The 13,678-nt window shown below is 47.0% G+C and overlaps 1 protein-coding gene across 2 annotated transcripts in view; it reads right to left on the bottom strand.

Moving 5' to 3' along the window:
- Positions 1-219: 219 nt before the first annotated feature.
- The window catches only part of LOC116838140 (uncharacterized), a 42,151-nt gene continuing 28,692 nt past the window's right edge, over positions 220-13,678 (bottom strand). For both annotated transcript variants that reach the window (XM_075067717.1, XM_075067718.1), the window contains 5 exons: positions 9,087-9,179; positions 8,369-8,558; positions 1,977-2,087; positions 1,356-1,445; positions 220-543 (listed from right to left, as the gene is read on the bottom strand). In XM_075067717.1, coding sequence (XP_074923818.1) covers positions 289-543; positions 1,356-1,445; positions 1,977-2,087; positions 8,369-8,558; positions 9,087-9,179 — 739 coding nt within the window. In that variant the 3' untranslated portion in view covers positions 220-288. The remainder of the gene's footprint in view (positions 544-1,355; positions 1,446-1,976; positions 2,088-8,368; positions 8,559-9,086; positions 9,180-13,678) is intronic.

Below are 13,678 nucleotides of genomic sequence, written 5' to 3'. Positions count from 1 at the left end.
GACACTTGGAAGTAATCAGGGATAATAAGTTCCTACAGTTTGAGACAGGCAGGAGCAAAAGTATTTCTAAGAAAAATGTTTTCCATGAGATATCTGGAGACGTATAATACCCTATTTGTAAATCCTACACTCTCCTGTCTTCTCCCCCTCCAAAGCTAAATTACACGAGCTAAAACCCAGGAATTTGCTGGATTAAAAAAAAGACACATACCACCAGGCTGCAGGTTTACTTGCTTTTTATTGCTTTTCAACACAGGGGTTTAATTTGACTCCAAACAGCCACTACTTTTAATCATAGATTACACCCTTTCTAACTAGCTGGTTCCCACAGGTCAGCACTGGCCACAGAAACTTTATTTGAATAGAGCTTTCTATCACTTTCTTGTCCACATGCTCTATGTAAGCTGTTTGGATTCTTCCGTCTGTAGGCCACATAACTTTAATGGGCGGGTTCTGAAGAAGCAACAAACAGTAAATTTTATAGCACTTTGCTGTGAACTTTACAAGTGGCTGAAACCTCTGTTGATCAGGAGCAAAAGCAAGCTGAAATAAAGCGAGGACAGTGATTATTGTAGGCACTTTGCGATGTTGTTATAATAATTATAAAGCAGACTCTACCTCCACCCTTCGACTCACTTTGCCGCTTCTAAATATGGACTAATATCAGTAAGTGAATTCCTAACCCAGAATTGATGGTAGTAGGAAAGGCATGTCTGAGGATCCTTTATTTTCTCTTATCTCTCGTCTGGAGAGGTTCTTGGGTTCAGAATGCCAGAGACCTGGCATAATGCCAGTAGCCATTGGCTGCCTTTGATCCCCATATCCCCATCCCTCCAAACAGAGCTTTGCAGGCGACAGGAGAAAGAGCTGCAAAGTGATGCAGCAGCGCCATTGCAGCTCATATACTTTTACCACAAGAAACAGGACAGAGTCTGGTCTTGTAGAGTTGGAATATGGTTACTGAAACTTGGGTTCTACCCATTTACTGTTTTCCCATTTCCACATAACACAAGATAGTATACGTCCACCTCTCATGACAAAACATGAAAACCAGATATAGACACTCTGTGAGCCACTTCTGACTGATGTAAGGAGTGGTATCAGCAGGCTATGAAGGGAGGAACATCCAGAGCTCCTCAGCCAGAGGGGTTTCCACAATGTCCACTTTGAGGGGGGCGGAAAGAGGAGTAAAAGGGAGGGGCTGGACAGGAAAATTCTTGGAGTTTGGTGAATCCCAGCCCCCTGGTAGATGTGGACGATACAGCACAGAACTCAGTGGGGTGTCTTTCAATACCGTGAGTTTCACAGACATGTTTGGAAATGGAACCCCCTTCCCAGGCTTAGTATTTACTCACCCTACTCTTGGCTTGGTAAAAGTCTTCTCCATAGTTAAAATAGAGATGTTTAAGGTGATTTTTTATCTCTCCTGACAGCCCAGGGGGCAGCTACAAACCAAACAAAGAACAAAACAGCCTGCCTTAGCCAATATGCAATGGGAATAATCCACTTCCTGGTTATTGGCCCAACAGTGATTTGGAAACTTCCATCTCCCAGGGTTCAGGCAAATGCCTAGACTGAGACATGGGATTGGAAGGAGGTTTCTAATTCTTGTAGGTGCATTCCAGACAGTCAATGACAGAATTAGTGTCTCAGTCGTGTGACCTACCATACTATATATGACTCAGCCATTCTCCCATCATACCAATTACAATCATAAAGGAATCACAGTTCTCCCCTCTGCTCTGCCTGTCCTGCACAGCTCACAATTTAGCTCAGGTTATTTCCATTGTAGCTGCCTGTCTACGTTAGGGCTTCCAGCTTCGCTCACACTGGTGGTGAGGAACCAGGTTTAGCACCTGTGGGACATTTGAGATATTTCCCTTGTGTGAATAAGACTGTAGAGAGGTGGCAGATCTAAGCAGGTTACCCAGCTTCCCGCTGCTACCCAAGTCCTACTGCACTATAAGGTTAAATACCTGTTGGCTGTCAAAGAGGCTTGTGGTTTTCTTCAAAACTGGAATCTCAAGGAGTTCAAAAATTCGCTCCAGTCTTTGTGACAGCTCTTCTTCACATATGGAAAACACAGCCTGCGGTGCAAAGATAACAACAGATCATTGTAAATATTGATGAGGATCAAGAGTCATGGTGCAGTACGTACAAGACTTAAATCTCATCTTCAGTAGAGAGGTCATTCGACTGTAACATCCCTCAATCAGTAGAAATGCACCTTGAATCCATGTGCAAAAATGCTTCAGCCAGCAGGGATTGAAGCTATCGCAGTAATCTGTTGAGGTTAATCAACTGAGTGCCAGTGTGGGTGCCTCCCACTGGCTGGAAAATAAGAGCTAACAACTGAGTCGTCAACATGGGTGGCGCATGAACCATCCGTTCAGGGAGGCTTCGGAGTGGGGTCTGCTACTGACGATAGTACGGTAGAGCCGAAGATGGCATCAGAGACAGAGTCCCGGGTGGTCACACAGTGATCTGTGAAAGTATGGGCAGAGACTCAGGTTGCCACTCTACACTTTTCTGAGATGAGGACATCTTTAACAAATGCAACCGCGTGGAAACAGATCTTGTGGTGTGCGTGTGGATCTCTGATGGAGACAGCGGGTTACGTGCATAGTAACAGTGGTTAACGCAACTGGAGACCCATTTGGAGACTCTTTGAGCTGGTACTGCGGAGCCCTTGGATCTTTCCTTGAATGAAAGAAAGAGTTTGAGAGACTGCTTCAAGTCCTTAGTTCTGTCCAAATACAATGCCAGGGCTCTCCTAACATCCAGCATATGTAGTGTTGCCTCCCTGTTGGCACGATGTGGTTTTGGAAAAAAATACGGGGAGATGAATTAGCTGGTTCATATGAAAGGAGGAAACTACCTTGGGAGGAATTTGGGGTGTGGCCTCCAGGCGCTGAGGTAATGGCCACTAGAAATGCCATCTTCATGGATAGGTGTAACACAGAACAAGTGGCCATAGGCTTGAAAGGTGGTCTAGTCAAGGTTCTCAAAACTAGATTGAGGTCCCAGGTTGGAGTGGGTGATCTGACATGTGGAAAGAGGTTTCCCTTGCCTTTAAGGCATGTCGTTGGTTGGGCGAATACTGAACATCCGTCCACTGGATGGTGGAAGGCTGTTAGATGTACTTTGCTAAGAGCTAAGAGAGAACCCACACCTTCTGAGGTCTAGCATGTAGTCTAGGATCAAAGGGAAGGAGGAAGATGTTGGGTTTGGAATCACATCAAATTTGGAATTGTTTCCATTTTTTAAAGTAACTAGGATGAGTCCCCAGTTTCCTATTATGTAGTTAACACCTCTTTCACCTCCTCAGAGCATTCACTCTCTAAGTGTTGGAACCAAGAAGGTGCCAACCCTGGAGCTGAAAGATCTGTAAGTTGGGATGAAGAATCCACCTGTCCTTTTGGGAGAGCAGGTGGGGAATGGGCTGAAGAGGAATCAGAGGACATACTGCCAACTGTGCAAGATATGGGTATCAAACTTGTCTTGGCCAAGAGGGAATAATCAGTGTAACTTTTGCTTTTTCTCGCCATAACTTTAACAGGACATTGGACATCAGAGGGAACAGGAGAAAGGCCTACAATAGTTCCCTGCCCTGTGAGAAGATGAGAGCATCCCCCAGGAATTGTTTCCCTAGTCCAAAATTGGAACAGTAGTGGAGACATTTCTTGTTCTGGTAAGTAGCAAACAGATCTATTGTCATAGTGCTCCATAGGATGAATATGTTGTGGAGCACTGCTGCATTCATTTCCCATTTGTGATTGTGTGAGAAATTCTGACTGAGATTGTCAGCTGTCACATTTTATATCCCTGGTAGGTAAGTGGCTGAAAGGAGCACATTGTGGTAGATGCATCAGTTCCAAAAGTTTCAGCATTTCCATGCATCTGGTGCTTCCTTGGTGATTTATGTAAAACATGCAGATTATACTGTCCGTCAGGACTTTTGTGTGAGTAACCCTGATGAATGGGAGAAAGTGTTCACTGGCATTTCTGACAGCTCTTAACAGTAAAAGATTGATATGATAAACTGCTTCCATGGGAAACCACTTAGAATATCAGGGTTGGAAGGGACCTGTTGTCTAGTCCAACCCCCTGCTCAAAGCAGGACCAATCCCCAGACAGATTTTTGCCCTAGATCCCTAAATGCCCCCCTCAAGGATTCGGCTCACAGCCCTGGGTTTAGCAGGCCAATGCTCAAACCACTGAACTATCCCTCCCCGCACTTGCCCTGGACTTTGCAGTCATTAGGTGGGCTCCCCAGCCTATTAGAGATGTGTCTGTTCTTAGAATCACTGTTAATGTGGGTTCTGTGACTGGAATGTCTGCATGGACGTTGTGTGGTTCTTTCCACAGTCCGGGGAGTATTTGACCCTGGAGGGCATCGATAGCAGCTTGTTCAGCCCGTCCTTGTTCCGAGAGTAGACAGATCTGAGCCACATCTGCAAACATCTCATGAACAACCAAGTGTGTGGAGTCATAAGAGTGCATTCCACCATGTGCCCAAGAAGTTGGAGAAAATTTCTGGCTAGCATTTGGAGGCTGGCCTGGACTGTCTCTATGAGACTCCTAAGGGTGTGGGATCTGTGCAGTGGGAGGAATGCTCTTGTTTGCACTGTGTCGACTTTGGCCTCAGTGAACTGCAGACATTGCAGTGAGGTCAAGATCAATTTCTGGGTGTTGAGTTGTAGACCCAGCTGCACAAACATGTGCATAATCATCTGGGTGGCTTGCAGGGAATCTTGGAAGGAATAAGCCTAAAGAAGGAAGTCATCCAGGTATGGGTGGATGACAATATCTCACGTTCATAGGTGTGCCACTACAATGGAGATCATCTCGGAAAACACCCTTGGTCGACTTGGTATGATGTTGCTTTCCTGTGCATTAACCACATCCACAACTATAGAATTAAGCTGAGGGTGCATGAAGAGGAAGTCTGCTTCCTTAGGGGACATGTAATACTTTTTGTCAGACCTTTTGCATGTTGGTGCAATGGAGTCTAGTGTCTGCCAGATGACCTTGGCAGGGTACATAAGCACCTTGTTGATTGGGAGGGTGATTCTTGAAGAGGAGGGAGTGTGCAGTATGTCTAACCATTTATAGTAGAAGTCTTTCACCTCCTCAAGAGGAATTTGTAGTGCATCCACCACCCTCTTAGTGAAGTGTTGGAAGAGCTTACAGTCATTGGCCAGTGATGGAGGATGGGGCATTACAACCTCATCTGGTGAGGAGAAGGAGATATTTGCCAGTGGGGTAGTTTCTATCTCTAGTCTAGCCTCCTGCTCCTCGTAAGTTTCTTCTTCGGGTTCCAGGGCTCTGGATATCGAAGTTGTAGGGAAACATCTAGTGGACTCTCTATGGGAGACATGCAATGCCTGACGAGTGTGGGGCCTGTAGACTGCCCACGGATCCCAGTATGGCCACTGGGGGTGGGGAAGGGCATGGGTGGTGGTACCCACGGTGACCATACCAGGAAGATTGATGGTTGGAACGCGGGTGCAATCCCCAGTGTTGCAATGGTGGGTTATGGTGTGAGATCAGAGAAACATTGTCATCTTGGAGACTATCTGACTCCCCACTGGAGAAGAGTGAGGCTGACTGGAGGCAAATGGCCCAATGCTATTGGTGGTTCTGGGGACCGAGACATGCCCAGTAGCAAAGCTCCAGTACTGAGTAGCAGGGATTCTGGCTCCTCTGTGACCATAAGGTCACTCGAGAACTCCTGTGATACTACTGATAGGCCTGATACCATCAGGGATTGCCCGGTGCTGACTGATCTGTACTGATAGCCTGCTGTGGGAGGCATGCTCTGACAAAGGCTGCTTTGAAGCACTCTGTGCCAAGGATCTTTTTGTCAGTGCCAATTTTTTAGAGGTGGTTTATAGTGTCTGTCCTTATCTCTGGTAGGCAGTGCTGTTGCTTCAGTGCCTTTCTCTTTGGGTCTTTAGGCGGTAAGGCAGAGCTCATACTGTGGGGTCCCTAAAATTTCTGGGTGCTGTGCTTTGGAGCTGTTAGTGCTAAAGTGACCAAACGCATGGGGGATCACCTCTGGCAGGCCAAGGGGTTGGCTGGAAGCTTGGAGACCATTTTCTGAAGGCTTTGCAGGAGGAGTCAGTTGAATTTCTCTGTGTTTCCACTTCCCTGGAGGTTGAAGGCTCCAGGGATGATCTTCATCCTGGAGAGGATTCAGGATCTGGGTCAGTTGCCAGCCTAAGAGCACCCTCCGTGAGGAAAAGTTCTAACTTCAACTCCTGGTTCTTTTGGGATCTGACTTTTAGTTGCTGGTAGAAGGTGTACTTCTGGGGAATATGTGCCTCTCCAAGGCACTGGACACAATAAGAGTGTCCGTCCGTCACTGGGATTGTCTCATTGGAGGACAGGCACCTCCTGAAGCCAGGGGAACTTGGCATGCCCCTATAGGGGTGATACCACAGCAAAAGGAGGAACAGAACAGTTGAAAGACAAAAAGGTTGGGTTTTTTTAATTGAAAAAAAAGAAGCTCTAAAGCAGTGGTTCTCAAACTTTTGCACTGATGACCCCTTTCACATAGCAAGCCTCTGAGTGCAACCCTCCCCAATAAATTAAAAACACATTTTTTATATTAAACACTATTATAAATGCTGGATGCAAAGCAGGATTTGAGGATAGAGGCTGACAGCTCATGGCCTCCCACTTAATAATCTCATGACCCCCTGAGGGATCATGACCCCCAGTTTGAGAACCCCTGTGCCAAAGGCACTGCAAAAGAAAAGGAAACTCTACAAATCACTATGAACTCTAACTATCTGCTACCAATATAAAGAAAGTTAAGTAGTCAATGGACCGCTACACGTTCTGTTTGAGGCCGAAGGTGATTGAGAAGGAACTGATGGTGGTTTGCCTATGCAGTGCTAGTTAGACTCAAGGCAGACCATGTGGGAGGGTGAGTGTATATATAAAGGCCAAATGGACACTGCTACCTAAAGTCCCTGATTAGAGGTGCAGGGGTGCAAATACACCTAAAGTGGAGCAACCATAGGGACGCATCTTGAAGAAGAATTCTCAGATTCTCTGCTGCCAGAGGAAAAGTACATACCACCTTACTAGATTCAATTCAGGATCACCACTGAATTTAACACACAGCGCTTAGATATATTGATAGTGAAAGAATAATACGTTTTTTGTTAAAGGGCAAAGATTCAAATGGTAATAAGTAAGAATATTGGAAACAGTTACATAGAAAACAAAACCATAACGTGCTTGCTAGAGCCTAAACTAAAGTCAGAAAATATTCCCATCTCTTACAGCAGTGGTTATCAACCTTTCCAGACTACTGTACCCCTTTCAGGAGTCTGATTTGTCTAACATACCCCAGTTTCACTGCACTTAAAAACAACTTGCTTACAAAATCAGACATAAAAATACAAAAATGTCACAGCACACTGTCACTGAAAAATTGCTTCCTTTCTCATTTTTACTGTATATATAGTTATAAAATAAATCAAGCAGAATGTAAATATTGTGCTTACATTTCAGCATATAGTATACAGAGCAGTATAAACAAGTCATTGTCTGTATGAAATTTTAGTTTGTACTGACTTTGCCAGTGCTTTTTATGTAACCTGTCATTAAGTTAGGCAAACATCTAGGTGAGTTGATGTACGCCCAGAAGATCTCTGTGTACTCCCAGGAGTACACATGCCCCTGGTTTAGAACCACTTTCTTACAGGATAGTTTACTTCAAGTCCTTTCCCCAGCATTTTCAACCAGGATGGCTGAGATCCCCCTTTCATAAGATCAAGCCCGCTGGGAATTTGTCTTCACTGATTGAAGGATGCCAGAATATCTCTCTGCACCCCCTAGATATACCAAGCCAGACCTCTGATCTTCATCTGAAAACAGGGCTCCCTTAGCTGTTTATCCCTTTCAGTTAATTTCCTTCTGAAGTTTCTGCAAACTCTTAATGAACATTTGACTCAGTATGGGAATAGAATTTTATTGTAAGACACATAACGGCCCACCAGAGAGATAAGTATCTTCCTCCTCTTGTCGGGAGAGTTTATCTCATGGTGCACTGCCTTTGAGTGACCTGCCTTCAACTACCAGTCCCACAGAACCTAATTTTCAGTGGATACACTTAACTCCTCACATATTCTCCATACATTCCTTTTACGCTGATTATGATGTTACGTGTGACACAGGCTTTCATTACAGACCATATATGACATTCTTTTGATGAACCCAAGGGATCCCCATACCTCTATGTCCTCAGCCAGTTGTCATCAAGAGGTGCTTAGGTCACATCTAGTTTCCTACAGTGCTATTATTTTTTCCATACTTTATACATTTGAGTTCTAGGATATGAATAGGAACAAACCTTAATTATCGTGCTACCTTTTTCATACGTCATTGGAAAGGTGGAGACACTTGCAGCACATTTGGCTTTCTCCCATTCATGTATCCTGAGCCTGTCGTACATCTCCAACACAGCTGATAATCGACAGGGGTCATTCAAGTTCTCAGAGAACTTATGGCTTCTCATTGCATTGGCCAAGACAAGGTCCAATCTAGGGCCAGAAGGAGGTGAAAAAGTTCATTTTAAAATGAAAGTGCTAAATACAAAGGACTAAGGGGCTTTTGGGCTTTTAATTCATAAAGTGATAGCTAATAATAAGCCTGAAATACTTTAATAATTGCCATGTAATTCACAAGCACACAACTTCCACTCTGCAGTTCCCAATCCCAAACTCATATCCCCCTCACCAATAAGCATCTGGGTGTGCCAGATTCTGTCTGGAAAAGTATCACCATCACAGTGATATTCCACAAGTGGCAGCTAGCATGGTCTAAACAGCACTTGGGTTTTGTCTTGAGAGCTTGCCTCTTTCATCTGCACTTGGATACTGGGACAGACACAGAGCTGCCACAGTCTCCCATCTCACTGCAGCCAGTAGTACACACTGCTCAAGGAGACTGAGAATCTGGGGAGGGACACTTCGGCTGCCAAGAAGGCATAGAGGGGTTACAGTGTTGGGAGAAGGATCAGACTCTTTGTAGAAAGGTAAGTTCTGGAGGAATATTTACAAATCTCCTACTTTTGCTCCAAGACTCTCTTCTGTTCCTTCAGCTTTTCACATTCTTCTTCCTTCTGATGAAACTCTTCTGCGCTGACCATTTTGGGAAGCTCCCTGAAATTGATTCACAGACAAAATAAATATCACCAACCAACCAATCAAGCACAAGGCAAGACTAGGATTAGCCATCCAGTCCAGAATCAAGTTATGAAACAGTCCCAACTTCTCACCCATCTATTCTGCAAGCCCAGCTCACAGGACAGTTATTTGTCCCAGATGTATTTATGGCCTTGCAATGTTGTGATACTGCTGCCACCTCTTGTGATGTTGTTGAATTGTGATAAGAGAATGCAATGTTGTCGTACAATGATGTAATGTCAAAGTCCCGGCCCGTGGGCCATCTGCAGCCTGAGAACCTCCCAACTGCAGCCCGCAGCTCCCGTTGGCTGGAGGAGAGGGACAGAGATATCATCACTAGTCGCTGGGCAGAGTCAGCCATAGAGGCAGCATCATTAGTTGCCAGGCAGAGTCAGCCCTGGAGGCAGCATCACTTTTTTCCACAATGAATATAAACAAGTCAAAATACCGAACACAACTATCCGATGCACACCTTGCTGCAATCCTGAAAGTTTCAACTGCTCAGTCACTGAGGCCAAACATCAACAAACTGACAGAACTGAAGATTTGCCAGGTGTCTGGCAAACACTAATAACTCTCCGGCAGGCAAAGAATTGTATAAAATTGTATGACAATTTTATTATTTCTAAGAAATTCGAAATAAAAAAATACAACATAAACGTTTTCTTTTCTGAACACCATCTTCAGTGACATTATTGGCCTGCTGGGAGGATTTGAGGACTGGCACTGGCCCTAAAGGTAAGTTGAGTTTGAGACCCCTGATTTAGATACTGCAGGATTCACTAGATTCCCAGATATGTAAGTGAAAGGTAAAAGACGGTTACTCACCTTTGTAACTGTTGTTCTTCGAGATGTGTTGCTCATATCCATTCCAATTAGGTGTGTGCGCGCCGCGTGCACGCTCATCGGAAGATTTTTACCCTAGCAACACTCGGTGGGTCGGCTGGGTTGCCCCCTGGAATGGCGCCGCTATAGTGCCGGATATATACCCCTGCCGACCCAACGGCCCTTCAGTTCCTTCTTGCCGGCTACTCCGACAGTGGGGAAGGAGGGTGGGTTTGGAATGGATATGAGCAACACATCTCGAAGAACAACAGTTACAAAGGTGAGTAACAGTCTTTTCTTCTTCAAGTGCTTGCTCATATCAATTCCAATTAGGTGATTCCCAAGCCTTACCTAGGCGGTGGGGTTGGAGTGAGATGTTGCAGAATTCAAAACTGCTGAGCCAAAGGCTGCATCATCTCTGGACTGTTGAACCAATGCGTAATGTGAGGCAAAGGTGTGAATCGATGATCAGGTAGCAGCGCGACATATTTCCTGGATGGGGACATGGGCCAGGAAAGCGGCAGATGAGGCTTACGCCCAAGTAGAATGGGAGGTGAGATGGCTAGCCAGAAATGTGAGCCAATTCATAGCATGTTCAGATGCAGGAGGTCACCCAAGACGAAATTCATTGGGAAGAGACCGGCATGCTTTTCATCTGGTCTGCCACAGCTACAAAGAACTGAGGCAAACGTCGGAAGGGTTTGGTTCTCTCGATATAAAAGGCGAGAGCCTTGCGGACATCCAAGGTATGTAGTTGTTGTTCCCGACGCGATGAGTGCAGCTTTGGGAAAAAGACTGGGAGAAAGATGTCTTGATTGACATAAAAAGCAGACACCACCTTAGGGAGGAAAGAGGAGTGCGGTCGCAGCTGTACCTTGTCCTTGTGGAATACCGTATACGGGGGATCCGCTGTCAAAGCCCGAAGCTCCGATACTCGTCTTGCCGAGGTGATAGCGACGAGGAAGGCTGTCTTCCAAGAGAGATACAGCAGTGAGCAGGTGGCCAGAGGCTCAAAAGGGGCACCTATAAACTTGGCTAGCACCAGGTTTAGATCCCAGGTAGGGGTCGGGCATCTGACTTGAGGGTACAACCGTTCCAATCCCTTAAGGAATCTGGAAACTATGGGGTGAGAAAAGATTGAACGGCCACTTTCCCCGGGGTGGAAGGCGGAAATAGCTGCCAGATGCACCTTTACAGAAGAGACTGCCAGGCTCTGCTCTTTCAGGGACCATTGGTAATCCAGGACAGTAGGGACAGATACCTGTCCGGGGACTAAGTTACTCTGAGCGTACCAGCAGGAGAAATGCTTCCACTTGGCGAGATATGTCATCCTAGTGGAAGGCTTTATACTGCCCAAGAGCACCTGTTGTACCGAGGCAGAGCAGCCCAACTCAGACTGGCTCAACCACACAGCAGCCATGCTGTGAGATGAAGAGATTGCAGGTCCGGATGGTGAAGCCTGCTGAAGTCCTGTGTTATGAGGTCCAACCAGAGTGGCAGGGGGATCGGGTCTGCCACTGAGAGGTCAAACAACAGGGTGTACCAATGCTGCCTCGGCCACGCTGGAGCAATGAGGATCAGGTGGGCTCTGTCCCTGCGGAGCTTGAGTGGGACTCTGTGGATGAGTGGAAATGGTGGAAAGGCATAAAGTAGGTTCCTCTTCCACGGGATCAGGAATGCGTCTGAGAGGGAGCCTGGGGAGCGTCCTTGGAAGGAGCAGAACACCTGGCATTTCATGTTCCCTCGGGAGGCAAAGAGGTCTATGTGGGGAAAGTCCCACCTCCGGAAAACAGAATGGATAACATCCGGATGAATCAACCACTCGTGAGACAGGAAGGACCTGCTGAGGTGATCTGCCAGGGTGTTCTGCACTCCTGGGAGAAAAGACGCTACCAAATCGATAGAGTGGGCTATGCAAAAGTCCCAGAGGCAGATGACTTCTTGACAAAGGAGGGAGGAGCGTGCCTCGCCCTGCTTGTTTATGTAAAACATGGCCGTTGTGTTGTCCGTGAACACTGATACACAACGGCCTTGTAGATGGTCCCGAAACACCTGGCATGCTAGATGGACTGCTCTCAGCTCCCTCATGTTGATGTGCAAGGCCAGTTCTTGGGGCAACCAAAGGCCTTGAGTGTGAAGGCTCCCGAGGTGGGCACCCCAACCCAGAGATGATGCATCTGTGTTTAGGGCCACCGAGGGTTGCGGTGGGTGGAATGGCATCCCTGCGCAGACCAGAGAGGGGTCTAACCACCAAGTGAGGGAGTCAAACCTTCCTGGGGATAGTGAGGATCGAATCCAGACTGTCTCTGTGTGGATGGTATATTGAAGCAAGCCAGGTTTGGAAGGGATGGAGACGTAGCCTCGCGTAACTTGGTCATGAAGGTGCAGGAGGTCATGTGACCTACTAGGCTGAGGCAGGTGCGCACCAACGTTGTCGGAAAGGATTGAAGACTTCGAATTATTGAAGCCATTGTTTGAAAACGCGACTGAGGGAGGCAGGCTCTGGCCAGATTGGAGTCCAGAACAGCTCCGATGAAGTCTATTCTTTGCGTGGGTGTCAGAGTAGACTTTTCTGTGTTGATCATGAGGCCTACGCTCCCGAAGAGGTCTCTGATGATGTACAGGTGCTGCGATACTTGTGATTGGGAAGTCCCTCGAATGAGCCAATCGTCGAGATACGGGTAGACGTGAACTCAACAACGCCAGAGGGAGGCGGCTACTACAGCCATGCATTTGGTGAAGACCCTTGGAGCTGCAGAAAGGCCAAAGGGAAGTACTGTGAACTGAAAGTGTTGGTGGTTGACCACAAAACGGAGATACCGTCTATGTGGTGGATAAATGGCGATGTGGAAATAGGCATCCTTCATATCGAGGGCGGCATACCAGTCTCCTGGATCCAGGGATGGGATGATGGTCTCCAGGGATACCATGCGGAACTTCAGCTTTATCATGAATTTGTTGAGTTCTCGCAGGTCTAGGATCGGTCGTAGACCCCCCTTTGCCTTGGGGATTAAGAAGTAGCGGGAATAGAACCCCTTGCCCCTCATGTCTTTTGGCACCTCCTCTATGGCTCCCAGTTTTAGGAGCGCCTGGACCTCTTGTAAGAGGAATTGCTCATGAGAGGGGTCCCTGAAGAGGGAGGGGTAGGGAGGGTGGGAGTGGGGGTTGAAACAAACTGGAGGTGGTATCCCACTTCCACCGTGCGGAGGACCCAACGATCTGAGGTTAGCTGGGACCAGGCAGGGAGCAAATGGGAGAGGCGGTTGAAAAAGGAGGGAGAAGAATCCGGTAGGGTAACTGGTGGGCTGTCCTCAGGCGTCCCATCAAAAGTTTTACTTGGGCCTTGTTGGTGGTTTAGGAGGCACTTGACTTTGGGTTCCTTGAAGGCCAGACTGCCTCCGCCGATTCCCCCTGCCACGCCTTCTGGTAGTGTCCTGCCATAGGAGGAGGGCAGCTCACTGTCGCCTCTGGTACCCGGTCTTCTGACTGGGTCGACCGTTGAGCCACTGATGGGGCACCTTGGGCCTGGTGGTATGCCCATGGTGTCCAGAAGGACCAGTGATGAGGCTCTTGTTCGTGGCTTTGTCTCTCCGGATATTGGCTGGGGACGTCAGAGTCATGCTCCTGATGGTAGGATGCACTACCAGCCT

Source organism: Chelonoidis abingdonii, chromosome 1 (assembly GCF_003597395.2).
Source record: "Chelonoidis abingdonii isolate Lonesome George chromosome 1, CheloAbing_2.0, whole genome shotgun sequence".
NCBI classification, from domain to species: Eukaryota; Metazoa; Chordata; order Testudines; family Testudinidae; genus Chelonoidis; species Chelonoidis abingdonii.
Note: the sequence above shows the minus strand (reverse complement) of the source record. Positions and strands in the feature narration are given on the sequence as shown.